General features: G+C 39.4%; 2 protein-coding genes across 2 annotated transcripts in view; one reads left to right on the top strand and one right to left on the bottom strand.

Annotated features, from left to right (window-relative positions):
- pio (piopio) overlaps window positions 1–25,171 on the top strand; it is a 63,302-nt gene extending 38,131 nt beyond the window's left edge. The window contains exons 5-9 of the mRNA XM_066741413.1: window positions 20,243–20,410; window positions 20,502–20,707; window positions 21,084–21,246; window positions 21,982–22,158; window positions 22,242–25,171. Coding sequence (XP_066597510.1) covers window positions 20,243–20,410; window positions 20,502–20,707; window positions 21,084–21,246; window positions 21,982–22,158; window positions 22,242–22,445 — 918 coding nt within the window. The 3' untranslated portion in view covers window positions 22,446–25,171. The remainder of the gene's footprint in view (window positions 1–20,242; window positions 20,411–20,501; window positions 20,708–21,083; window positions 21,247–21,981; window positions 22,159–22,241) is intronic.
- On the bottom strand, window positions 12,396–15,040 carry LOC136782290 (ionotropic receptor 75a-like). Its single transcript, XM_066741612.1, has 9 exons — window positions 14,911–15,040; window positions 14,682–14,851; window positions 14,186–14,494; window positions 13,984–14,111; window positions 13,763–13,924; window positions 13,463–13,677; window positions 13,144–13,358; window positions 12,801–13,072; window positions 12,396–12,702 (listed from the first exon to the last, which is right to left on the bottom strand). Exons 1-9 carry the CDS (start codon window positions 15,038–15,040, stop codon window positions 12,396–12,398), a joined length of 1,908 nt encoding a protein of 635 aa, XP_066597709.1.
- Window positions 25,172–27,140: the final 1,969 nt, after the last annotated feature.

Genomic DNA, 27,140 nt, shown 5'->3' with positions numbered 1-27,140 from the left:
TTTTATCTCGAGGATATTACTTAATGTAAAGAAAGTACAAGAGGCGTGTTTGATATAGATAGGTGAATGATTTCCGGCTGGCGTGGCAATTAGTTAAAGTCTTCGGGAATACAGTGGGATAGGAATGACGCAGTTATGCGTGCAAACATCCTGTCGAGGACGTTGAGATTTGTTATGGGAGACGATGATGAAGAATCAAACGCAATAATTGATGAAAAATGACGAATGGGGAAAGGAGAGAGAGAGAGAGGGGGGGGGGGGGGAGCGGAAAAGGAAGGGGAAATGAAAGAGAACCGGTTTCTTACGGTTTTCCGGAGCGAACGGCTCCAGGAATACACGAGTCGTTAATAGCCACATCGATTCGGACCCGATAAACATCGAGCAGAAATAATCGAGACGCAATCATCCATGCTAAACGGTCCAGACGCTTTATACGTTATTCCCGGAACCAGCTGATCGGCTAAAACCAATTCCTATGACGCTAATCGCTCCATAAACAATCCATCCGTGTCCTCTAACGTCACACACACGCGCACACACGGGTACCATTGAAATTTCCATTTCTCGCTCTACGGCTGATATCAAATTATTCCTCCGACTGGTTCTCCATTGGATGTTGAAAACAAAAAACAGCTGATCAGCCAATATCTATTTTTAAGCGTCGATTCAATCATCTCTTATACACGTTCTCCCATTTTTCTCCCCTCTGTGTCATCATTCTAAATTCTTGCACAGAGCTGATGTCAACTACGATGCTATATCCAAGAAACATCATCCGCATGCTAATGATAACGATGCAAATTGATGCAACTCGTCCATTTATAGCGTGGTGCTTGGAGGATTTTATTCGGGAAATTTGTCTTTATTTTTCCTTCATCGGGAGTACTGTATTATTAGATCGATAAGATGTATCAGTTAGGACGTTGATCTTTGGAGGTCATTTATTATGTCTTCGAGTATAGTTGCACGGTGTTGTTCGGATCTGTGGTGAACCAAGTCGCTTTGCAATGGTACCCATGGCGAAGGATCGTTTTTAAAGTTGGCACGCAATGGCAGAAATTTCAATCGGTTCTTTAAATTCTCTCCATGTCAACGCTACAGTTCCGTTATGCAAGAACACTCGCATGTTTGCGCGTGCACATACACGCTTCCCGTGTAACATGCACATTTAGGAAGAAACGCGGAGCGTCGGGTGCGGAGTCACGTACATACGCGTATGAATATAAACACGTACGTAGCAGAATGTGCACTTGAAAGTGATTGCGCAATGGCGAAAGATGCCTGTTCGACTCGTGTTCTTGCCGTATTTGGTCGGATGGACTTAAAAGCTTAACTGCTCTTGCCAGTCGACCGCTCCATTATATCAGCGAAATATTCATTGGTTTTATGGATTTTCCTTAAAAGCACAGTCGCACGATTATGATTATCCTGGGGAACCAACGAATTAATACGTGAAACACCATTCGGGGAAACCCTCACCCAAACTCTTGCATTATTCTGTATTTTCTTTAAAAAAAAAAAACATTAATACTATTCGTCTTAAAGACTCTGCATGGTTTCAATGGAAACATCTCGTCTCTTTGAAGAATATTCATAAGTTTGTAGACTCGACTCTGAATAGCACAAGTCCAGCATTATAAAACATTTCAAAGTCACTGTTTATATCCTTTTCTTATACTCGACAAATTTATGTTATTTTCAGTGAAAGGAAATCTGCAATCTTGATGTCCATTACACACGTCTAAGAATGTAGCAAAAAATTGTAATGTTAACATCATCCTGTATTTTAAGAAATTTATTAGCAAAAATTGTTTTATATTGTAGTTAAAGTTTTTGTTATATTAGATTTATTTACTTTTCTGTTAAACCAATCGTTGCATTCATATATATATATATATATATATACTACAAAACTCGAGGGGAATATCTTTAAGGGCATATCGATGGAAATAAAAGTGATGAAGCATCGTGGAATGAAAAAAACAGAAATTAGTCAGCCGATCCGTGAATGGCAATAGCAATTTATCGAATTGGTCCGTGCAAGGCCTTTAAAATGTGGAGGAGAATCGACTTTTACTTTTATGATCCGGGCGTGGGCGAAAATCACGTCACTTCCCACAACGAATCGGCCCACTCGCACCATCCGTGCAGACTAAATCGATGGTTTTTCTCCTAAAAGAAAAAACACGCCAACTCAATTATACCGCATTATCAAAAGTTTTTCTGCACCATCACTGATTCTCTTCATTCTACTTTCTTTCCACGAGATTTCAAGGTCTTCGCGTTGATACTTTTGTTTAATAGCGCGCTTAACACGAAAGGTAATTTGTTTACCATTAATTTTTCACTTCGCTTTCTTCCCACGATTTCAAGGTCTTCGTAAGTACTCTTGCTCCACAATGCGATTAACACGAAAGGTAATTTGTTTACCAATAACTTTTCTCACTTCACTTTCGCTCCACCGTTTCAAGGTTTAAGCAAATTCTTTTATTTTCTTTCTTCTTAACAAGAAAGATTATTTTTTGGGTGTACAATATTTTTCTTTCGTTGTTTGACAAGAAAAATCACAATTTCTCTATCAACGATTGTTCACTCTGCTTTCTTCCCACTTCAAGGTCTTTGTATAAAAATATTTTTGTTCCACGATTTTCTTATCACGAAAAACATAATGATTCGTTCTTGTAAATCTTCGCGAGAGTCATAAAGCAATGGGCAGAACATTCTGAGAGAGCAGAGGCTACATTTTGGAGATAAAAAGAGAAAGTCATAGCGATTTCGACAGAAGATTTTCGCGTTGGTCCATTTTTACATCTTCGCGTATATCTCTCCCTGGACTCGCAGCTCCTATGGAGATACGAAGGTTGAGTGACGCAAACTTGTGCCCGGAGAAAGTTATGGGCGATCGAGAAATTGATTTCACACGTGACTCTTTTTTAGTACGACAACAAATGACTCGTGTTTCCTCGAGAAATTTATTCCATCGGTTCCATTAATGTCCCACACGAGTCCACGTGTATTTCCTTGACTATTATATCCCGCAAGCAGTAAATTCACCGAGCTTTGGCGCGAGTCTTTCGTAAATCTACCGTAACCGATTTATTATTCTCCCAAACGTCATCGATCGTAGTATCGATAAATCGAAGAAACTTAAATTGATTTTCGCACTACCGAATCAATACTAAGCTTTTCTTTCATAACGCGAATAAATGCCAAGGTCGATCACGTTATTCCCTGAAAAATGCAAGGAAATATTTCAATAAAACCCTGTTTTTTATCAACGTATAGCTTTTAATGGTGCACTCGTTAAATCCAGTACTGCTTCTTCGGTTAATTATCAAATTATCCACTAATTGGAAGATTGCATCCTTTTAGTCAATTAACCATGTCAAAAGTTGTAAAGTAAAATGGACCTACTCGTTTTTCACGTATCGAGATCTCGCTGGGATCGGTTGGTTTCCTCGCTCGCTAGGAACCAGTTATTTTCTCGTAATATACGATCGAGTTGATTTTTAAGGCGCGTCGAGATAAGAGGATTTAGGATTCATCAATGGCTTCGTCTTTGTTCCAATCGCAATTACGTACATATATACCTATACTGGCGGCTCCTCACTGACGGTTTAATGCTACATCCTCGCGCTAACTCCATAAAGTTTTACCTCCGATATATCCGCCAAGCACACGCGTGCCATCCTGTAATTAAGTTTCAACGTTAACGATTTTTTTAACCATTGCAAAATGAGATTGGCCGTTTAATCGAATAGCGCGGAACGCTACCGTTTAACCCATTCGACGCTACTCGACGTCTATAATTTCGAAATTGCTGAAAAGGAATTAACTTGAAGAGAGCCGCAGGATTTATGAATCCAAATTAATTGGTTTATTAAAGAGAGCGTTTTTTTTTTTATATTTCACTGCTTGGAGTTCTAATTAATAGGATAATTTTTAAGAGGCTCGAAATTCACGAAATTGCGTCAAACAGCTCGATAAAAAGGAGCACGAGTGTTTTATCAGAACACAGAGATCCGAGAGTTAAAGTAGAGTACAAGATCATCGCGAGTTAATCGATATCCATTAATGGGCAGAGCTGCCAGCTCGAGGATGCAGCATAGCAGACACGTGAGATTTCTTCGCCAAGTCTCGTATCGAGATTCGCAGCAGGTGGCAAATCGCCTGCGATTATCCTCGAGTGGCTTCTCTGGCGAGGCCGTCGGAAAATGTGCCTCGTGTGTGCCAGCCATAAGCACTGGCTAATACGAGGCCAAATTATATCATAAAACGCCATTGCAGTTGGTCGAACGTCCGCAAAATTGCATCACAAGGGAATTCTACACATTTTTCCACTTATCCCCTCGGAAAAATTCCATCCAATCGCTCAAATTTACCGCAATCTTTTAAAAACGCTCGTTTGAACTTGAAAACACTGCGGTGCGTGCGCACTTACGTGTATATATATGTTTTAATGTCGAAATTGACCAATTGTTACTCTTGGCACTCTGAAATTTTACTTTATCCCCCCCCCCCCTCCCTCTAATTCCTATAAAAATTTAAAACCAAAAAAGTTAAATGCCAGAAAATTGTATCGCAAAGAAGAGGTCATTGACCTCCGAGGTTCGGTCACGTAAGTTTATTTTGCTGAAAAAATTGGGGGAATTGAGTAATACTCGAGTAACGTCCAGCACAGCCTCTCTTTTGGATCTTCAAAGTTTCGCGTGACTGTGCTCCGTGAGAAAGTCTGCAGATCTGGATGTCCAAAGTGGTCATCCCACGATTGCCCATAACCGCACGACTACCAGTTTTGGCGCATTAATGATCCGCTTTCACCTCCCCCCCCCCCCCCTTCCTCCTACTACTACTCCCATTTTCACGATTTAACTTTTGTTCTTTTCTTCAACAACCCGCGAATACTGGCCACATCCTTCTCTCTATTCTAAACCGCAATGAAATTCCTATATTTGCAATTTCTCTCTCTCTCTCTCTCTCTCTCTCTATAGTATATGTATTAATTTCATCTCGAGACCTATCACACCGAGTGCCTAGCAAGATCATTTCGGTCGAACAATACATCGAATCATTAGTTGCAATAATCGAACAAAATTTAAGTGGAAAAAATCACTCGACTCTCAACTGCGAATAACCGCAATGAAATTTGCAATTTCTTTCCTCATTAATTTCGCTTCCAGACAAATTACTCGATCCTGCTTCGCGAGATTGATTCGATGGAACGGTAATTGAATCGCTCGATGGAACAACGAGCGAAATTTAACTGGAAAACAAAATTTTAATTTTTACAATTATGGACGAACCGCGATAAAATTTGAATATTTGCAATTTATCTTCGTTCGATAACGTGACTTTTGGTACAAATTATCCAATTCTCGAGATCCACTCGATGGAAAGCTACGCTAATTTATTGCTTAAAATAATCAAAGTTTAATTACAAAAAAAAATGTGAATTCTTAATTACGGGTAACCGCGCGCGAGAATTCGATCACGACGTGATATTCGATGCTGGTGATGAGTGCTGATGGTCACGGTGCATTGGATGGCAAAAGATGCACCGTTATATGGCAGGGTTTGCTTCTGCTTACCTGGCAGCAATAATAACGCGTTGCGACAGATGCCTCGATCGATAAAAGTCTGCCCATTCTGAGTTGAACCGGTAGAAACTTATACCGATCCAACCCTCTGGAACCTCCTTTTATATACACTCCATTCCCACGAAACTCGTTTAATTATCAGAAATTAGTGTCTGCTGAAAACAATAGCTAAAAACAAAATTGTTAAGTGAATTTATTTTTTAATATTCATGAAGAAAGAAAAATTCTTCGGGGTTTGAGTTGAGCACCACTGAAGTATGTACGGTAGGATCGCGAACCTTATAGGGACTAGAAGGGGGAGGGGGTGTGGTTTTCTCCTCTCTCTCTCTCTTGTCCAATCCCAGAGCTTTGCCGAAGAGCCTATTGTGTTGCGTTGGTCGGACAGCAGCGTCTATGCGGAATAAGAATTTATGCATGATTCTCAATTTTACCATAAAACACGCAGCGACAATGGCTTCTTCTTTCTCCTCGTAGCACACGCAATGTGCGAATCCGCAGACACTCTCCGAAGAGCGAAATTCGCACGAGAGAATGACCTTTTGTGATTTTAACGAAGTTCCGATAATGCAGTTTCTCGAATTCCTCCTTATTAACACTTTTATTTCAGAAACTTTCGTCAAACTTTCTACAGGCTTTTCCTTCCTTCATTTTTTAACGCTCTCGCGCAAAATTTGTCAAAGATATTTCGATTTTTCGGCGTTTCCTCGGTCCTCCCCGTCGGAGATTGAGCACCACTGCACGCGCGAGTTTCCGAAGGGACACGAAGAATTTATGGTTGATACTCCAGATCACAACGCGGCGAGGTTAGCCTTGGTCGACTTGGACTAGCCGCCGCACCGCCACAAAGTAGACAATAACACATCGATTTGCTTTTACCATCGCAATAGTCAGCCTCCATTTCTCTACTCCTCAACATCCACTAATTTCCTCCCGAGGAAAAAGAATTCCGACTCTTGCTTTTTCTTAGATTTCCAATTTCACCATATTCAGAAACAAAAGAAAGTCTTCCTTCGTGGCTAAAATTTCCATAAACGCTCTTTCGTGAAGATATTCCCTACAAATTTATTCTTATACATTGGAAAGCTGGGTTTTCCAGGAAAAAAGAGCGAAGGCGAGTAAAAAAAGGAAAAGTTAATCCTATTGGTTACTCTTTGATCACGTTCCGCTGTTCTTGCTATTATTATATACAAGTATTTTCATCCTCGTTGACCCTTAAGCCAGTGCGAGATGGCATCTCCCGCTGGCTTTTCCAGTCGCAGCTTGTCTATCTCGAGAATCTACTATATATATATATACCATCCAAGCCAGTGTTGTACAATGCATTACATTATCTCGCGCATCCCTACGCGCACCTATCGAGGGATTCGATCTCGGAAAGAAGCCACGAAAAGCACGAGGATTGTTCAAGATCCACGAAGTTGATAACCACTGGAGACAATGGCTGTTAATGAAACTCGATTGGAACGTCCAGCTCGATGACACCTTTGCTATCTTTGATAATTGCCTTCTCTACATGATCCTGCAAATTCCACCTAATAAACCGTGGAAGCTCGTGTACGGAGCTTCCGTACCGTTCGTGGTACTCCCGCGGCTCATCGCTGGACGGATCATCCTGTCACGACGCGCGTCACGTTGGACGCGTTATTGTTGCTCGCTACCGAGCGTTGAGAATCACTGCGCAGCACCATTTTAAGAGAGGCTAGTTTTTCCAACTGGAAAATTCTGAATAACGCATAAATGCTGCTGCTCGAGGTTGAGAACCACTGTTTATGGTTAAAACGTGTGTATTGGATCACAACGCGAGGATCCGTCCATTCCCGTTGACCTCTGACTGAGGGCAAGAAGAAGAAGAAGGCACCTCGAGTCAGGTTTTTTTCAGACCGAGGACGCCTGTTCTCGCAAGGATGCACCATAACTTTCCTGCAGGACCGGTCCTCGTCTCTCTCGATCCCGAAGGCACACTATGCAATCCTCCTCGACTTGGTTGGTACTGGCTGCAAAGGACAATACTCCATGGGACATAAAATAACCAAACATTTTCACGTAATTAAACCGTTCGTGCTTCTTCAAGATTTCATTCCTTTCACTATATAATTCCTTCTGGATCTCGTGCGATAAAATCCTATATATTATACATTCTTTTAAGAAAATAAAAAACTATCGTAATCAGTAAAAATAGAATAATAAAAGACAATAGTCAATGTTTCAAGGTGAGGAGAAAAATTATTGTTCAGTGGAATGCAATTTAATCAATAAATCCTTGCTAACTGGTCCATTATCAATCTAGTCCATCGCGAGAGACTGTACACAAACACAGGATCAGATCAGTCAAGTCCACTTTAGTTTCAACGTCCGATCCTTTTCAACCCTTCTTTGTTCCCATACAAACAACATTAGACTGATCCTTCCAATGTCTTGCGTCATTCCTGATGGCTATTCCTGTATATGCGTGTACCAGGATGTGCTCCTAATGTCCATTAAGCTTATCTTCAAGAGCACTGTACATATTGTAGGAGCCCGAGGTACTCCAAGACTGCGAGCTTAGATCTCTTTTCAATTTAATGTCCTCTGTACATTTTCCGTAGCCTGTACACTCTACATTCTCTATAAAATCTATATATATATATATATATATATATCCCTATTTCTCATCGAGTCTTCCTCTTGCACATACCTACGCCTTAAATAGCATTCGAAAGCATAGCACAATTACTCCACTATAACTCCTCACAAAAGCATAGAATTATCCATTTTCGAGTGATCAGCAATGCTCTCTTGGCACATCTCGTTAAACTCTGAGAAATGAATTTCAATCGAGATGCTCGTTCAGCGAGACCTTTTCCTCGATCGTTTTTGCTCTCTTATTATCATCCCAATGAAACGTGCAATATCGTTTTACGCACAGCTAAGTGCTAGGTGTAATAATTATAGACGCTTAGAAAGGGGCAAGGTGGGGGATGTTGAGCAAGAGAGATGGATGAAAATGAGAGAGAGAGAGAGAGAGAGAGAGAGAGAAAGACTGGTAGGAAAAAAAACAGCCAGCACTTTCCATGTTGGTGATCAGGACGCATGGAGATTACGGTCAGGATTTATGCTTGAGCTTCTTGGAACAAGCGCGAGAGGCATACGTACAATTTCACCGGATCTTAATCAGCACTGTATAGGTCTAGTTGCAGCCAGCGGATGACGAGAATGACGCAGGTTCTCCACTCGGTTGGTTTTTACCCCTTCGATCATTATTACTCGATCCAACTAATTCTATTTCATTATTCACCACGAAAAAGCTACTTGTTAATCTCTATGCCTTATCGTTGAGTGCTTCTCCAACCGGTAATCTTACAATTTTTCAACCCTACTCCTCGAGACCCTCCATATAGGAGAGACAGAGATGGGTTTCTACGATTCCCGCATACCTTCACAATGATTCTGCTAATTTAATTTTGTAGCTTTGCAGAGAATTATGTTTATTATGCTCGATCCTCGTTAGGGACTTTTTGCAGGAATCGCTCGATGACTTTTGGTTGTCGGTCGATTACGGCTCTAACGATACAGGAAACGTTCCACCGACGATCCTCAGTCGAGGAGTGGATATTTAACCTTAACAGGACCGAGGCTACCTCGACATGGACATTTTCATAACGGATTAGCTGAAACTACCGGTTGCAAGATCGAACCAGCAATTGGCATCGGGCCTCCCTCCATCACGATGATTAAGCCATTGCCGAATGACTAGAATTTATAAGTGGTCACAGTGCAATGGATGTGCTCCATCAGCAGGGAGGAGGAAATGTTGGGACCCTGGGGCACACTTACTGCTCTCTCACGATTATTCAATGTTAAGGTCCCGTATAGGAAATGTACCGTGTGTATACGCTTTACCCCATGGGATCACACGATTCTCATAAACTTAACCAGCCATCGTACACAAGATCTTATAGCTAAGACACTTTTCCTGGGAATTTTTTTGTACAATTTTTCATCTTATTTATCGATTCTTTTAGCTTGGTAATTTTTCCAGAATATTTTAGTGTTTTTTTCTTTGGTTTCAGTTTGCTGAAAAGTTTGCACCGTTGCTCTCTCCACCCTCTCTTAAAAATTATTTTCTTGCTCGCTTGTGCTATTTGCTCCGGAGAAAACCTTTGGAGGATGGGGAAATATGTTAAGGGAAGTCAGTCTTTAAACTAATTCGCATCGAGTTAACAGTCATTTCTCATAGAGGCTTCTTTCTATATCGTGCCTATTCAACGTCTTTGGAATTTGTGCTCGCCAGCTTGAAATTGCCGCCATTCGCAATCTCAACGCAAATTAGCTCGACAAACATGACGTGGCTCACGACTCCAGGGAAAATGCAAGAAAAACTCTTCCATTTACGAATGGGAAAAATCCTTAACAAGCTCGTGTCAACGTATCAAAAATGCTCCATTTCCTGCTGGTGAAGAGCTGGTTAATAAATATTGTTCCTTTTATCGTTGCCTCGCACACATCTTTTACCCTTTTTCCTTTCTGCTAATAATAATGATGATAAGGACAAATAGCACTGTATACAGAGACTCTTTTTACACTTGTTAATTTTCTTTATAATTGATTTGTTGTCCGGACGATTAATGCTACATTCAATCTTTCCTTTGTTCAATTTACTGCTCTTTTTAATTCGCATTTATTTTCGCAACGATAAAAATGCTACGACAAGAAATAACATCCATCGAGTGTAATGCGGGACAATTGGGGGTAAAAAACTCGACGACTAATGAGACCAGTCGAAGAAAAAGGATAAAATACGTGTAATGAGAGGAGAACATGGACGAAAGGATGAAAATAATTCGTCCAGTTTCTCGCCTGCTTTTACTTTTTTCCCTATGCTCCTTACAGTTTTCTCCCAACTCTCTCCCTCTCTTTTCATTTCCATTTTTGCTCTTTTTATATTTTCCAGCACTTGACGTTTACTTAATTGACTCTTATTTAATCATTTTTCTCCCGACCAGTTTTTACTCTAATCTCTCCTCTATTTTCAACGCTATTCATTCTTAACGCTCTTTTTACGTGTCTCCATACAACGTAACTCTCATTTTAAACCGTGTCAATGCGATGCAAAAGTTCGCAAAGCCTCAAGAATATAATGTGTGTCGTTGCTAGGTGTCGCATCTGCTCTTACGTAAGGACACTGCCATAAAAATGCAAGGCTGATTGCACAAGTGGAAAAGTGGAACGTTCTGAGTTGAAAAAAAAAACTAACCACATAATTTTATAGTCTGGCATTATTCAGACGTACAATTGTTCCAATGCAAATATCGATACAGCAGGTATCTTATTAAATCGACATCTGTTATGAAGCTTAAGGTTAAAGGATCAAAAGGATCCAGCGAAAAATTATGGAAACCAAACGCTGATAATAGTAACAGTTAAACACTCAATCCTTAACGATCGGTTATTGGACCAATGCGAGATTGGAAAGGTTTCAAGGTTTTTCTAGCTTCCAGTGAATTCGTTTGTGAACCTGCGTGGGATTTGTCCCTGAGGAATCCATCGGCTGCTTACACATGCAGAAAAATCCCTCGTTATAGTGGGGTGAAAGTCGAAAGGTCGAAAGTTAGCGTTGAAACGGACCAAATGTGGAATTCCTGGCGTGGGTGGGTTTTACTCCTCGTCAGGCGATGACCTCCTGGTGTCCTTGAAGCCTCCACCTCGCTACTCTAGTCGAGAGAAATCGAGCGTGCAAGAAACAGCATCCACTAGCCAAATTAAGCTCGTCTTGTTCCTACATCCGCCATCTTGCTTCTCGTGAATCCTTTCTCATTCCAAATATGTAACACATGCGTAATCCAATTTGCATCCTTTTATCGACGTAAACCACAATTTCCTCTCCCGTATCTTATTTTAATATCTCAATACAAAATAAGGAGAGAGAGAGAGAGAGAGAGAGAGAGAGAGAGTGATAATTATAAATTTTAAGAATTTTCTAATTTAGTCAAGAATAATAACAATTCTTATTTGAATTATTTCTTAATACACCAGCAAAGTAATAACTCCATTCCAATCACTGCCTCCAACAATTTCCTAATACGAAGATTGTAATAACTCTCTTTAATTCTTTTTCATGTTTTTTTTTTTGCATTGAATGCAATACAGATAGCCCCGTGCATTTATATCACCTACTATTTGCAATATATTAAGCTTTGTTTATCGCATAAGTAGGAAACTGCTCATTGAATTGCAATTTTCGTTTGCTCGTTCATAAAACTGGATTTTATCTCTAAGCAGCACTCGTGAAGGAATTTCTATTAAAGGAAAACATATTCTAGATTCTCTCTGGTCGGGTTTCTTCTTCGTAGGGTTGCGAAGCTTCGGTACATTTTATTGGAGAGAGAAATATTTATTTTTCTCTCAATTTCATAGCGAATTTCAGCTTCCTCAGCTTCATAATTGCCGCAGAGTACACCGTTGCCATGAATATTTATAATCGAGGTGATCCTGGCCGAGGCTGCAAGCTGAGCTATTTTTAGCAATGTCAGCGTCGCGTTTTAAGAGCAACAGGAATTCGTGGAAGGATCGGGGAATCCTAGCAACGCTTCTATTTTTAGCGGTGATCCTTTAAACGCAGCTACCGACCACGTGAAACGCTCGAGCACGATTCCTTGCCAATCGCGCGAATATCTCGTGCGAGCCTTACAATTCGTCCTTCCAGTTCCTCCATTCGATTCTTCTTTCTCACAACTAATTTCCTGGTAGCACCGCGCGAAGAATTTCTTTGGCGTACGAATTCCATTACAGAAGATATGATATTCCTTGAAATAAATTACTCTATATGTGTGTTTCAATTGCTTCTGCAGAATTTTCAGACAGTTTTCTGGAATTTATTCCGGAAAAATTTGCTTCGACAGTGAATTCCCCAGGTTTTTTTAGAACATTTCTACGGTGGACGATTTGTTCCAGAAGGAATATTAACGCGGAGAAGAGGAATCCAGAAACTAGCAGGATGAACGCTGGAGCAGCTTCGAATATTGCTATTCCTCTCTCTGCCAATATGGTCTCGTCACATTGTGGCTTTTTTGACGTCCAGTATTTGATTTGCCTGTCTCTCAGTCCTGAACTAAACATTCTTGCCAACCTGTGTATTGTAATTTTGTTGTTACCAATTAATTATACAGTGTTTGATCAGTTATTTTCACAATGACTATACATTTCTTAATATATTTCTGACTTTACCCTATTTTCGTTATTTCCATAAATTGCCCATTGTGGCTCACGTAAATTCCCATCATTGATTGTTTAAACAGATGAATCTCGATCATTCGGCATACCTGACTGCTCGTGAATATTTTTTGAACGTAAGGGTAAGCGGTATTCGGATCTGTGTGGTAGGCTAAAGTTCCTTGGCTAACCTGCCTAATGCCTTCCTCCACTGATAAATATCTTTCTGAATCTGGTAGAGGGTCCCAACGTTTTTTTCTAAAGTAATCCGACTCCCAATTGTATTTCTAAATGTGTGTAAATATTTATTGTACATCAGAGGTACATCTTCGTTTATTTTCAAATAAACTCTACTTACATTTAACAAATAAGTTAAGTATGGAACAGCCTCGGCTGCAATTTTTAAATTACTATCAGCCAAAACTGCAACGGAATCGTCCATAACGTCCGGTGGCGAGCTTAGTCTAGCAGAAACTATGCTGCCTGAATAATAATTGTAGATTGTCCAGCTAATCAGAGCCATGTGAACGACTACGAATCTTCCTGCTAGATCCCTTGGAAAATATGCCACACCTGATATGAAAAATATTTCCAAATAAGCTCTACAATCGACACACTTGACATATTATCAAAATAAAAATTATTATTTTACTCAAAACATTTATTTTAAAACAAACCTTGCTGGCAGATGATTCCCACAGTGAACAATAGAGCTGTTGAGATTTTCTCAAAATTCTCGCGAATATACTTATTGGTCACTGTAAAAACGATAACTATGATAGTGAGGAATGAAATAAACCCATACGTGTACCAAACGTCAATGCTGAAGGGTTTGATGAAAATTTCTAGTTTAATCTTTTGCGTTGGTTGCGACAGCAGTATGAAACAAGGCCTGATAAATATATAGAATTATTGATGTATTACAAGCACTGTGGCCCAAGCTTCTAATATAAAACTCAAGTTTTAACAAATTTTACTTGACTGGCCAAGCAGCTGAGGCCAAACGTGCATAATCCAATCTTTCGGCTACCATGACTCTTGGATTGCTTCCTATGTCTATATAATTTTCTTTCAGTACGTCAAAAATTGCTCCGTGCAACGAATGGATATCCCAGAAAATAATCTCCGAAGCCAGTACACTGGTAAGAAATGAAAAAACACTGAGATATATATGAAAGATAGATTTACAAGAAATTACTTGAAATTGAACAGTTCCCCAATGTGAACTATAATAGCATAAGCAAATTTATTCATGCTGTCTAAAGATCTCGTGTTAATGTCCTTCATGTAATCCTCCAGTTTCATATGTTGTGGTCTGTACTGAATCTGATAAATAAATCACTCCACTCATTATATTACCATCATTAATTAATTTATAATTACTCGTACTCCCTACTTACTACTCCTGATATTTTCAAGGTCATTCCTTGTAAATTACTCCGTCTCTCGATCAACGACTTCCTCGAGGTAATTTCCAGACCGTGTAGAGGGTCCCATGAGCCAAGTTTGCTTATGTTTAACGATCCACCACGGTATTTGCAGTGATTGAAAATTTCGTACATTTCAAGACCAGAGTCGTTAGGCACGGAAACCACCAAATCAGTGATGGTGCTGTAGGAACTATCGTTCAACAATGATAAAGTGCCATTCAAAGTATCGCCAAAAATCAACCAATTGTACAAATAATCGTACATCCTGTACTCCGAAGCCTGTAACGATCAACCTATCAATAATTGCGTTAATAAAATAATATTACACTATGGCACATGATATTCAGGGGACATCCTCGGCACGTTAAATGGACGTGTGGATATATTCCCGTATCGTTTCTAGAATATTTGCGCTATTGCAGCGCGTTCCCTCAAATTTATCAATCGCAACTTTGATGTAACGTACAATCGATAGAATCTCTGTGGCTCTCTCACTGCCACAGCGAGAATCCACGAAAATCCCAAGAGTCCAGTGACCCTTGTCGAAGAATCTCCTGATATCTATATCGTCGTCGAGCTGCTTCACACTGGCAAACATCCCCGATTCACCGAGACTCCTCGTCAAACGAAAGTTACCTGCAACTTGAAGAATTATAATAACAATGATCTTAAAATATTTCAATCGCAATATTTACCTGGGTGATCGTTGCAAGAAAATCCCACGACGTAGCGAACGTTTTTGTGGATAAAATAATCGCTTATAAAATCATTAAAGCGAGATTCAACCAACGCCACTGACGTTAGGAGAAGGAAAAGACCGAACATTTCTTCAGACTATTATTCTTCTTACCGATCTCTTTTTTCGCGCGCTCTCCGCCTCACCGATCGTAAATGTAAATTCACCAGCCTCGTCCAGCTCGCTTCCCAACTTGCATTATTCCTTACGGTTTATATTATTTATATTCAGTCGCTTTTTCGCACGACTCGTAAATTATGCAAAAACTGCCAGCTGCTAAATCATTGATCGAATATTCGACGTTGAGATTGCTCGTTAATTTTAATCGAGCCTCGAAAGAATTCCGGAGGAACTGAAAGAAACGATGAGAATGTGTGGTGAAAGAATAGGAGGGCTCTCTTTCTCGAGAGAAATGACTTTGGTGTGTACGTACAAAGCGAGGTAGAAGAGGGAGGGTTTGTTGAGAACAGAGAAAAGAGTAAACAAAAATAGAGAAAAGTAGCGGGCGGAGGGGGGGGGGGGGGAGACAGAGGCGCAGCTGCACACTGAGCAGTTGTAGCCAGCTCGCTAACTGACCGGACGTCGAACCCGGGAAATACGGCTGCTCCGCAACAGAGATGTATCGTAATAAGTGCAGAAAATGGCCCGTGGGTAGGCCGACGTATTTGCATACGTCCTCAGCTCATTTTCTTTGTTCGATCCGTTCAATCGCTTTTTATCCCTAGCGCAACCGCAAACCTTTACGTCGCTCCCATCGTGCTCTGTAAAACCGTCCATCCAACGCCTCTACCCCCTCCCCACTCCTTTTCTTCTACCTGTACACCTTCCCCCATCGCAAATCCCTTCTGGATTATTCATGAAACTCCGTGGATCGAGCAGAAGGAATTTTGAAAAACTTATGCGTCGAGAGAGGTAATTTTCTTTCCTGTTTTACTGCCTGTTCCGTTTCGTGTGCGGGGGAGGTGGAATGGGGGGGGGGGGGGGAGGATGGTAGGGGAAGGGTGCTCGGTCACGGTAGCAAGGTCATCGACGAGCAACGAACCGCAATGACGGTTACTCTCGCGAAGAAAACGCTCTTTCTCTCTGCCCCTCTCGGTGTATTCGTAAACTACACGCGATATTCCTATCCTATTGTTTGTTTATTTATATAGCACGAGCATAATCGAAGGAGGCAGCTCTGTGTATACACCGACACTTCCAGACTAGATTGGCAAATTTATCATACTCTAGACACGTTTCTCGCAACTTTCTGTCACCTCTTATTTTATTTTTTGTCCTTTCTTCGACCTTCGTAGCCCTTTGGATTCGTCCTAAAAGCACTCGAGACACGCGTGATTCCAGCGCTTTCTTCTTCGCTGGAATACAGAGATGTCGAATAAAGGATCTGGTTTGGAGGGGCTGCTCGCTTTACGAGGGAGGAATAATAAGATTTATCAGCGAAACAAATGGGCTGGAAAGCATTCGCGCTGAGACTCAGTTTCAGCGAGTTGTACAGCTGCCTCGGTTTACAAAGTGAAGCGAAGAACATGTTTATTGTTGCGGGAACGGAAAAGATGAGCGAGGGAGAGAGGAAATGTAGAATCCATCGAGCAGAGAGGTAATTTTTAAGACGGTTGAGGTACGGAAGAAGATAACAATTAATGGAAGATCGTTATTGTTGGAAAATGGAATTCGTTCTCAACGCCTGAACGCACTTCCTGCCTTGTAAATTCTTACTTAGCGGCAAGCCATTCGTGGTAAGAAGAAAATCGTTCGAATTTTACTTTCCTGAATATCCAGACTCCCCTCGAGAACCGAAAGGATGCCGACTAGGAAAGTGAACGAACGACCAGTCATCCGTTAAATAAAGCAGAGATGAAATTCGATATGGGAAAAATAATGATATACATCCCCGGTAGAAAAATAAATTAATAAAAAAGTTGATGAAAAAGTAAGCACTTAAACTTTCAGCTTTTGTTACGATTGAGCAAAAATTAATACAAAATAAATTGGATTTTTCAACAGTCTTTAGAAATATAGAGTTTTTCTTCTTACGCAGATATTTTCCTAAGATACATCTTGCTTTGTTCAAGATACACGCGTTCCTCGATCCAATAGCTTATTAGAGTTTAACTGAAAAAATCCTGGCAATTCGTACTCGTGTCGAATGCGAAATGGCCAAAGTGATTTTCATGCAACGAAACCTGCTGATCAGGAAACCGGATCTCTTCCTGGAAGCCTCGTCCTGAACGAACACACTTCCTGCGGTCTGGAATTTCTCGAGGATGAGAATACGTGCGTGACTGGCAGTATGGTACACCACGTGAGATTTCTCAAATCTAATGATAACAATAATGACACAATGGCTGCTGGTATGAATTGAAATGAGAAATAAATTGATGAGAATATTTTTAACGTGAGAGGCAAAATTGGGAATTTTCTTAGTCCACGTTACGAGAGAACTCCTTGCGAAGAGTGTAAAGGTATTGGCGTGGCAAGTCGACCTCAGCAAGGATACTCGCAATCTGAGGTGCATCGGCCTCTGCCACATCAGATCGCTGACTTTACGTTTCACACCCACCTAGCAGCAAGCCATCTTTTACCAAGAAAATCATCTTTACTTTTACAGGCTGCATTTACATGGCCCATAATATCCAAGACCCACACCTTGTCTCGTTTCAACACCAAAATATAATTATTGCATTCCCTTTATTTTCTTCCTCTCACCCACCATTCGTATACCTTGGATCCTACGAGCGATGAAAAAGTCACACGATTCTTCAGTTTTTCTTCTAGGCCAATTTTTGGCAAATGTCGATGTTTACCATGAAATGCAGGACAGGATGAAGAATGCGGGTAAGAAACTGGTGGGAAGGTAAAGGCTAGTACCGGTTTCCGGGGTGCGCGAGTTTCTCGGGGAGTTCTGCGGTCGCACTCGACGATTTCTCGCGATACACAGAGTATATCGAGCAGCCAACGACCTTCAGCGAGTACGCCGCAGGAATAAAACGAAGCAAACAACTGTTCTTTCGCCTCTCGAGCCGGCCATTCTTCCAACGTACAATCCTTTCTTCGTGTCAACCCCCAAAACGTTCTCCGAAAATTCTGCAAAAGTACGTGAGATTAATACTTTTGCTTAAGAAAAATAACAAAATATAACAAACTAAGATTTGCAAAGTTGTAGAGTAGGAAATGGTTGACACACGGCGTAAAAAGAAAAGGAAACAAAGTTTATCCGTGTCCCGATTGACACGAAAATCGTTTTTATCCTGCGAGCAGCGAGGCTGAACGGGCAGGCGATTATGGCGTCGTTAAGAGACACGCGACCGAGCCGTTCGCGCGAGAAATACTCATTATCGAAGGTCAGCTCGTACGCAATGATGCTGCCGGTAAATCCCTGCGTGAGGTCATGCGGTCTCTCGATGTAATTGTTGTCGATAGTTACGTCATTGTGTGCAACTAATCCTTGTCCCGTTGAATCGTGGCCAGTCTTATCGTATAGCTTCCTTTTTGCATTCGCAATCGACATCCTTACTAACTTGCGCAGCCAAACTAAAAAAACTCAATGATTAACCTCTGTACTCTTTGGTGGCAATCATTTGTCAGAAATAGAAGTACCGAATAGGAAATAATATCAACCAAGTTCTGACGCTTCGAGGTATTTTGCGAGGTAATGGATTTTGAAGTAAAATAAATTGAAATGAGAGAGAAGAGGGAGGAGACTTCATGCCTGAAGAAGATAGGATCGTCGGATTCCTTGGCTGTAATGATCACGTAATACAAGGAAATCCTTGAGTATAATTTAAGCTGGGAGTACCTCAACGTCCAATATCCAATCGACAAGTTCAAGAGTACGTTGGGAGTCCTCGGCTCGGTGAAGATCGGAGGGTAAATGTTTTTTTTTTCCAGCCACAAGGAAGCGTCTGCAAGAAGATGACGTAACTGAAAGGGTCATATCCAGCATTACTCTCGGCAGTTATCCTCGAGCCGCGCATTATACGGCTGTCATAAGTAATACTAGAACCAATCGACACTGCGTTCTATACTTCTCCGTGAAGATATGTCTTGATGCAGTATGTGGCGTAGGTGGCCATCTTGCGTGGGTGATTCCCGAATGCGAGCCTCCTCCATCGCAAATCTGGTGAAATTGTGACTAATGCAGGATTTATCGCCGTTGAAAGTTTTCCAACTTTCGCAATCAATGCTGAAGCGAGATATAATAAGGTTGAAAAAAGTTCTGTGGATAGAAGAAGATATACGTATCATATTATGAATTAAATGTGCATCTTTTACCAATATATCGACGGTTTATTATAGTCTAATGGCGACCATTTCCTGCCACTCGTCATATTAAATATTTAACCTTGTAATTCTTCGTAATGGAAGGGGAAGGTAATGATACGTTGGCTATTATTGTATGCACTTACGGCGGTATGCCTTATTCCAAATTCCAATAATCTGGCGCCATCTGGAATATCCAAAGAAGGCTAGCACGCAATTTGGCAAAATTAGTCTCGATATCATGGGTATTGAGTAACGAGCGCTTCGAAACCTTATTCGTACATGCTAAATGCATACCTTATACGCAAAAATTTCTGTGCATCCAAGTAAAACTGCTCAGCATCTCCAAAGGCAGTCCTGATACAATCTCAAGGTCGATCGTGCGATGATACGAGAGTTGGACGGATAAAACGCCTACTGCGTCTCGGGAATTTTTGAGGTTAGATTAGGTTAAACCGCGTGCGCGGTGAATCTTTGTCACGTTGCACGAACAGTTTCGCACTTATCTTGTGTGAGAAAAACTTGGATGTTCTCAGATTCTCGGTGTTCTAGGAAAAAGAGGTTAAGCGAGACACTACTTTCTTGGTACGTGCAGCACGCGTCAGGCTGAATTGCCGGAGCTACTTTTTGCTCGAGGAGTGCAAGGACGGTTCGAAGGAACGCTGAAAGTTCAAAGAAACGCGATTATTACCTACTGTGCTGCTGGACCAAAGTGGCCGTAAAACTCGGCGACCACAACATTCACGCACAACACCAGCGCCGCCAACTATCCACGCTAAATATAAAGTACTGACAAATATGGCGGACCCAAATTTTATTCTCACATCCACCTCGACTATTCGGTGTCTATATTCTCCATTGTAGCATTATCGCTTCTGAAAGAACTTGTGACAATGCGAATCTTAAAGATGAACAAATGAAAAACCATAATTGTAGTAACGGAAGAAGAATAGATTAATGTTTAGTTTTAATTGTTCTTTCAGGAGGAAAAGAGAAAGTAATTGAGAGCGTATCTTTGTCGTGTGTTACAGGACGACGGTGGGATCGAATATTTTAATACAATTGTAGTGCAGCCACACCTGAAGCTCGTCACGAACCAGGGCAGAGGTTTTCACGTGAGGTGCCGATACCAGACGAGGGATAAAGTCGTCACGAACGATCACACTCAAGTCGCCATGCTTCAATCGTTGCCACTGCAAGTAAGAATTAAAACTCTGTTTCTCTCGTAAATAACTAATTCTCTCCAACAAGTTTCTCTTTTGAATCCATCGTTTTATTCCTATAATACAGGCAACAGCTCCTTTACCAGGATGCACAATGAAGATTTTTAGCGGAGATCCAACGATGCATCATGTGGCGGAGAACGTGAAGATCGGGGACCCACTGACACTGGTAATTAGCATCGACAAGCAGGAGATGTTTGGTTTGAGAATCTCCGACTGTTTGGTTCGTGACGGCTTGGGCTGGGGTGAACAAAGACTCATCAACAGCGAAGGGTAAGCCCGAGTCATGACTATGTATACCCCCCTCCCCTCAAGGAAATAAAACAGATTTACGAGACCTCTGAACGTTATGCAATTCGTTATTAATATTGTATCTTAATTTAACTAATTGCTAGCTAATAGGGACGATTTGTGCAATTTAGTGAAATTCAAAGTAGCACTGTAGAAACAATGGAAAGTGTTGAATCGTTACGAAAAAGGTATTTAACATAAAATAGAAGCTGCGTGCAATGAATTATTCAGCGGGCCACAATGAATGAATACCTTGCGGTCGTCTTTTATAGGGAAATCGGCCGGTCGAAGGTGGTCCAGCTTTCTCTCTCTTTCTATCTTTCTTCCATTACTAACCTATTGATATATCTGTTTACAGTTGTCCCTTAGACAGTGAGATTATGGGACAGTTTACCTACAGCCATGACAAAACTGAGGCTCGTGTTAACTTCCAAGCACACAAATTTCCATATACAGCCAGTGTTTACTATCAATGCAATGTTAGACTCTGTCTCAAACGCGGTGGAGGATGCAGCAATACGGTAAGCCTAAAAATAAATATTTTACGAAGATAAAAATAATTATTTATCGACACAAAAAACAATTGTCAATATTCACAATACTACAATCGAGCCATCGTACATCTGATCTCAAATCAATTACCATACCCATACAACACACTTGACTAAAAGACGCCTAAAAAATGTCTTTAAGTCATTTGGTGCTCTATGGGTAACTCCCTAGATTTTCTAACCTATATTTCAATATTACTTATGTTTTGTTTTCTTCAAATAAATTTTGCAACTTTTCTTCGGTAGAGAAATTATATTATGTAGCTTCTTTTTAACTGCTGTTATTGAAAAATACAAATTCAAGGATTATGACAGATATATGTAAATAGCGAAGAAAGCTGCTAGTTTTGCGCAAGATGAAAGCGCCCTCGCGCGGAATACTAAACGTAGCTGCGTTTTGAGAATTACCCTATAGGCGGCAGCACACTTTATATTCATCGTACGTAAACACTGAACGGTAAACAAATGGTAATATCGTTCATTTCAGATGTACGTAAGACTCTTTGCCAAGAAAAGTAGGCAAACTTACGTAACATTTGCCCGTGAAATGCACAACTATTACGTGTACCCTGGAAACTTTCCAGAAGATCCTTTATTCAAATCTTACAGTTATTACATAAGACTATTACACTTTGGTGCTAATTAATCAGTTCAGCAGGTTTCATGACCATTTACGAAAGTGAACAAAAATAATTTATGTTTCAGCCCCCTTTATGCAATTCTATAGCGAGAAGAAAGAGGGATAACGGAGACGTGCAGAGCACTCAAGGATTGGATAGTAATACTCCTGCTACGATAGAGGTTTATAGTGGCCTCTACGTAAACGAAGCTTCGGACGATAGTTCGAAATCAGACATCAGTGACGATGTCTTCAGAGAAAGGGTTTGTTTTTGCAAATACGAATCAATTAATTTCTGCGTAAATGAATGCATATTTGTATAGCTAATTTTTTGCATATTTCACAGGCGATAAACGATCCAAACAACATTTGCGTTTCTCAACGAAGCTTTGCCATTGGGATAGCAATCGCGGGTTTAATACTGATGTTGGCTGTTGTAGCGGCCATTTTGGTTCTCTGCGCCAAGAGGAGGCACAAGAGTATCTCTACAACAGGCTCGTCCATTTACAGTGGACCATATACTAATACTGCCTATAGTCACAGCAGCTAAGTTTTCTTCAGAAACAAACCTAGTGCCTCAATCATTTACTGCTCAGTTGGAAAACAAGAAGAGTCCATCTGCAGCAGCTCTCCAGGCAGCTCTCTATAATTTCCATAAATTGTTTCCTGCCATGCTCAGAAACGTATTGGAAAAGTCCAATGACGAGCTGCCGATAGTTTTATCGATTTCCCGCTCTCCAAGGTCGAATGATCAGGATCTGAGAAAAGCTAACTTCACTTTTCTCATATTCAACTTGGTGACTTTAGATAATGGCGTTAGGGATTTTTACACAAGGTGCAAAAGTCCTGTGTAACGAACGAAATGCGAATTCTTTGCTCAACCTTAACTTTTGCTTTCGTTACTTTATTTTAATTCGCAATAGTCCAGGTATTTTTGCTATTCGCTTCTAGCGCACGTACTTATTATTCATTCCGTTCAAGAAAATTCGTCTCGAGTTTGCAGCCTAATGTACCCCGACGACTTTTAACGATCCAAGAGAATACAAACAATATGCTCAAAAAACTAAATAAGCAAATAGTACAGAAATTCATTAATTTTTAAGGATTAGTTTAACCTTTCTCTTGACTTGTGCTGTAAGAATAAATTGTACCAATTGTTAAGTTTTTATCAAGCTGTCGGGAGGTGTAGCTGCGAACGCGAAATTGAATTTTCCAAGTTGGACTTTGATGCCTTTGCGAAGATGATTTAAGGTATGAAACAAAAATGATGAACGTATGCATGCAAAAATATAGTCTACTTGAGCGCTTCGTCTACAGCGCCCAAGCCCGAAGCTGTATATCTAGCAAAACTTGTATTTCTAGTAAAACTGTACGGTCACCGATTGGAAACTCCAAAACACATGATTATAAAACGATGAACGGGATTTGGTGAAAAAATCAAAGATCAGCCAAAGCGTTTAGAGCTTACATTGATCAATATCGGTTCAATGAATAGACCGGAAGTGATCGTACAGGACAGTTGAAACTAAATTCATCAACGTTGGTGATTGACGAATGAGCCCCTCTCAAAGCTCGTTACTTTAATATATATATAAATTAAAAATCTATATAATTATATTGTATACTAGTCCGGTATACGCTGTCCTACCTAACTTACCTGTCGCACACTCAACTCCAATTATCAAACAAACAGCAGCTTACACCTACACACACAGAAACACTGGATAATTTAATGTTTATTATTATATTATAATCTGCGCAGACTCACTTTAGCAATTAAGTTTAAGTCAATTAGGAGAACTCTTAAAATAATCTATTAATTCATTTAATATTCCAGTGATAGGTGAATCAACGGTTCTCTTTTTCGTAGTCTAATTGTTAATACCGTGAATCGCTTTCTTAAACTTCGATCATGATCTCTTAACAGAATTGAATTGTACTAAATTTTTTTAACAAATTTATCATTTTTTAACACTGTAATTCATTGTAAACTAAATATAATAGTATATTTGATAGGTAACACTCATTGTAGTGAAGCCTAACTAATATTAAGAAGAAGAATTGAGTTTAATTAAATTTTTCTTGCTGATTCTTGATCGAAGCTTGACCGTAGCTACATTTTAATGTTTAAGAAAAGTATACATAACGCAACAAAGAAGCAACGAAGGTTGCATGGGATTCATTGGTTATTATGCGCTTCCGGTGATGCTACGTGCTTCACGCTGTGTATGAATGAGTATTGTTGTCCTAAAAGAGTAATCACGAAACAAAATAATATTTTATATCGAATGTAACCAATGATATTTCCAAAGGAATATCAACGGAATTAATCAGGCAAATGATGACTGTGTGAATGCGAAAAAAATTGTTAGCCCGAGTGCAATCAGATCTTTAATTCAGTATAACGCTTAAATAATATTAATTAGCATAATTATCAATTAGCGGATGGTGCTGTTCCAGTTATAGAGAGATTGGCAGCACTTCCGGTCGACCCGTCAATCAGGGTCGATCAGAATTCATTTTTATACGTACTTAGCCTGAAAGAAGAGACAGGAAACCCGAAGTGCGATCGCGTAAACTGGGTCGAAGATGGTGGAGGGTAAAAAAGCTTATTAAGCAAGCAAAACACAACGTAACTCGTAACTTGTAAAGCGCTAATACGCTGGGCATGCTCATTCAATGAGTGTGCTCTCTCTTTTAAATATTACGTTTTTTGAAGGTGGTTTGCGGGAATTCCCGAGTACTTGCTTGTAACCTCAGCTATCTTTCGTTTATAACTGTGGCATTGCAGTAGCTCTCAGTCCAGTAAATTTTCAGATAAACAGTGCAATAAGTGCGGTCTTTCAATAGTGCCACTAATAATACGAGAAGATTATAATTAAAAATTATAATCTTCTGCAAATATATTTATTTATAATTTAAATCGTCAGATAAACACTGCCTATAAGAATGGGCATTAGTTTCGAGATGCAAAAAAACCGAAATGGCTTTATGCATAGCGACACTATTGAGAGGCAGTACTATAATTTTGCAGTAATGCAAGTTCTTCGAATTTCCGTTAAGGTTGACATTGTGTGACTTGGATAATCATTTGATCCTTCGTTGCACACTGGCATTGGTTCACAGTTACATTGGAGATAAAACTGCCTGTAGAGTTTTCTTTATTAAGCTGCGAATATTAAATATCTCTCAATGTTTCTCTGGACCCTTGTCAACAGAATCTACAACGAAAACTTTGTAAATAACGAAAACTTAATGAATCTTGTAATCATATTATACTGCATTCCTTTATTTTTTACCCTTGTGCAAATTGAATACTGATAAGTAAATTGTTAAGCATATATATATATATATATATATATATATATATATATATATATATATGCCATTCGAAACATTAACTTTAATAAATTCGAGTCAAAATCATGGTTTAACAAAAAGTGCAAGTATCTATTGGTTTACGCATTTGGGAGAACCATATATACTTTCCACTCAGAATAGTCAAATAAATACAACTCTGTCGTAGTTAAAAAGATAAATGATTTTAATAATTATACAATGTATACACGACAAAACTTATCTTTATACATATTATGATGGCAATGAAAATGTAAATTCACATTTCTCAATATTTAAGATTTAAACTTTTCTCATAAAAATCTTTAACTTTTCTTTCATAGCTCTCATTGTGCAATGCCGATTTGCAAAATTAACACCATTTAAAAATGTCTTGCCCACAATGATCAATTTAATATAACTAATAGAATATAATTTCTATTAATTATATCCCCTTATTAATAAAAAAAATATTGTATTCAGTATTGAGTTTTGTTTAGATTTATTTCGGATCAGTTATTATATATTATTAAACATTGATTAAAATGGTATTGAATGTGAAAATCGACACGCTAGTAGTTGGCCTTAAAACAGGTGGCAGTTTTGACCAAGATCGTTTGTAGTAACAGAGATAATTAACAAAACTAAAAAGAAAACAATAAAATCAACATGCCGTATCGCCTACGCGTTTTGGTTCGACTGTAACCGGCAGATAACGTCCGCATAAAATATATAGATATATCGCGAATATATATACTATATTCATTTATTATAGTATACTATACATATATAGTTTCTCTAGCATATAGTATTCGTAATTCCTCTTTTCTCCCGCGCAGCTCGTAGAAACACTAAAAAATCACATTAATCGAATTCTTAAAAATAGGTTGGATCGTGAGACTTGGGACGATTTTTCGTTAGTGTGGCTTCAAGCAAATCATGTTTATCAGGAAAGAGAAATAAAATGCGTCTGTAATCTGCATATTCGGTGTAAAGAGAACGATGCAGATTTAATATTGTTTAAGAATAGATACGTTCAAACGATTACTAGATTGTGGGATTGAAATTTTTGGATAATGAGACAATAAGTCGAATAGGCCCGGCTCAGGAAACCAAACAAACAATAAAAAATAAGTGTTCCAGCTTTTTCTCAAATATGGATCTCTTATTCTGTTTTATCGACTGCTGGTGTAACCGCGTAAATCAAAATTGCAGGTAAAACAGTTTATAGATCCATAATTAGTCGATAAAAAAGAACTTCCAAAATTTTGCTCCTCCTCGAAGTCGGCCAATTTACACCCGTTAGAGATTTGTGAACTGCGTTATTTAGGTACGATATTCATTTTCATGTTTTAATATCACTACGTTGACATTAGGTACGATAACACTACGTTGTGCGCCCATCTCTTCTTTAATGATCCTCGATATCTAATTAGCTTAATAACTGCTCAGGTCGCTCTCGTTTCTCCCCTGTCACCTTTAATCTACGATTTGTAAGTCCAATCGTCCTTCGCATTTAGGAAATCGTGTCAATCATCAGTATCGTTTTACGATAAATCAATCAATCACTATTACCAGTATTTTCCCTTTTCTGTGTATATCAAAATCGATTGCGATCTTACAGTAATAATTAACAACTCTTAATTTGAATGTAACATATTTAATATCATCCATACTCTATTCGGTAAAACTTAAACAGAATTTAATCATTAAACGATTGACACAATTTCATTCACGTTTTAATGTACAATCACCGTGAAAGCTTCTGGATGGATTCCATTAATTTTTTTCCTCTCGCAAATTAACGAAAGCAGCTCCACTTTTCTTATTGATTTTTTGTTTACTTTAAATTATCATTAATATATATCTTTAGTCTCTTATAGACAATTCGCATTAAAATATATATTTA

This window comes from Prorops nasuta, unplaced genomic scaffold (genome assembly GCF_024137725.1).
Source record: "Prorops nasuta isolate Cenicafe-Biocafe unplaced genomic scaffold, Cenicafe_Pnas_1.2 PNAS00025, whole genome shotgun sequence".
In the NCBI taxonomy this organism is placed as follows: domain Eukaryota; kingdom Metazoa; phylum Arthropoda; class Insecta; order Hymenoptera; family Bethylidae; genus Prorops; species Prorops nasuta.
This window is presented reverse-complemented; position numbering and strand designations above follow the sequence as displayed.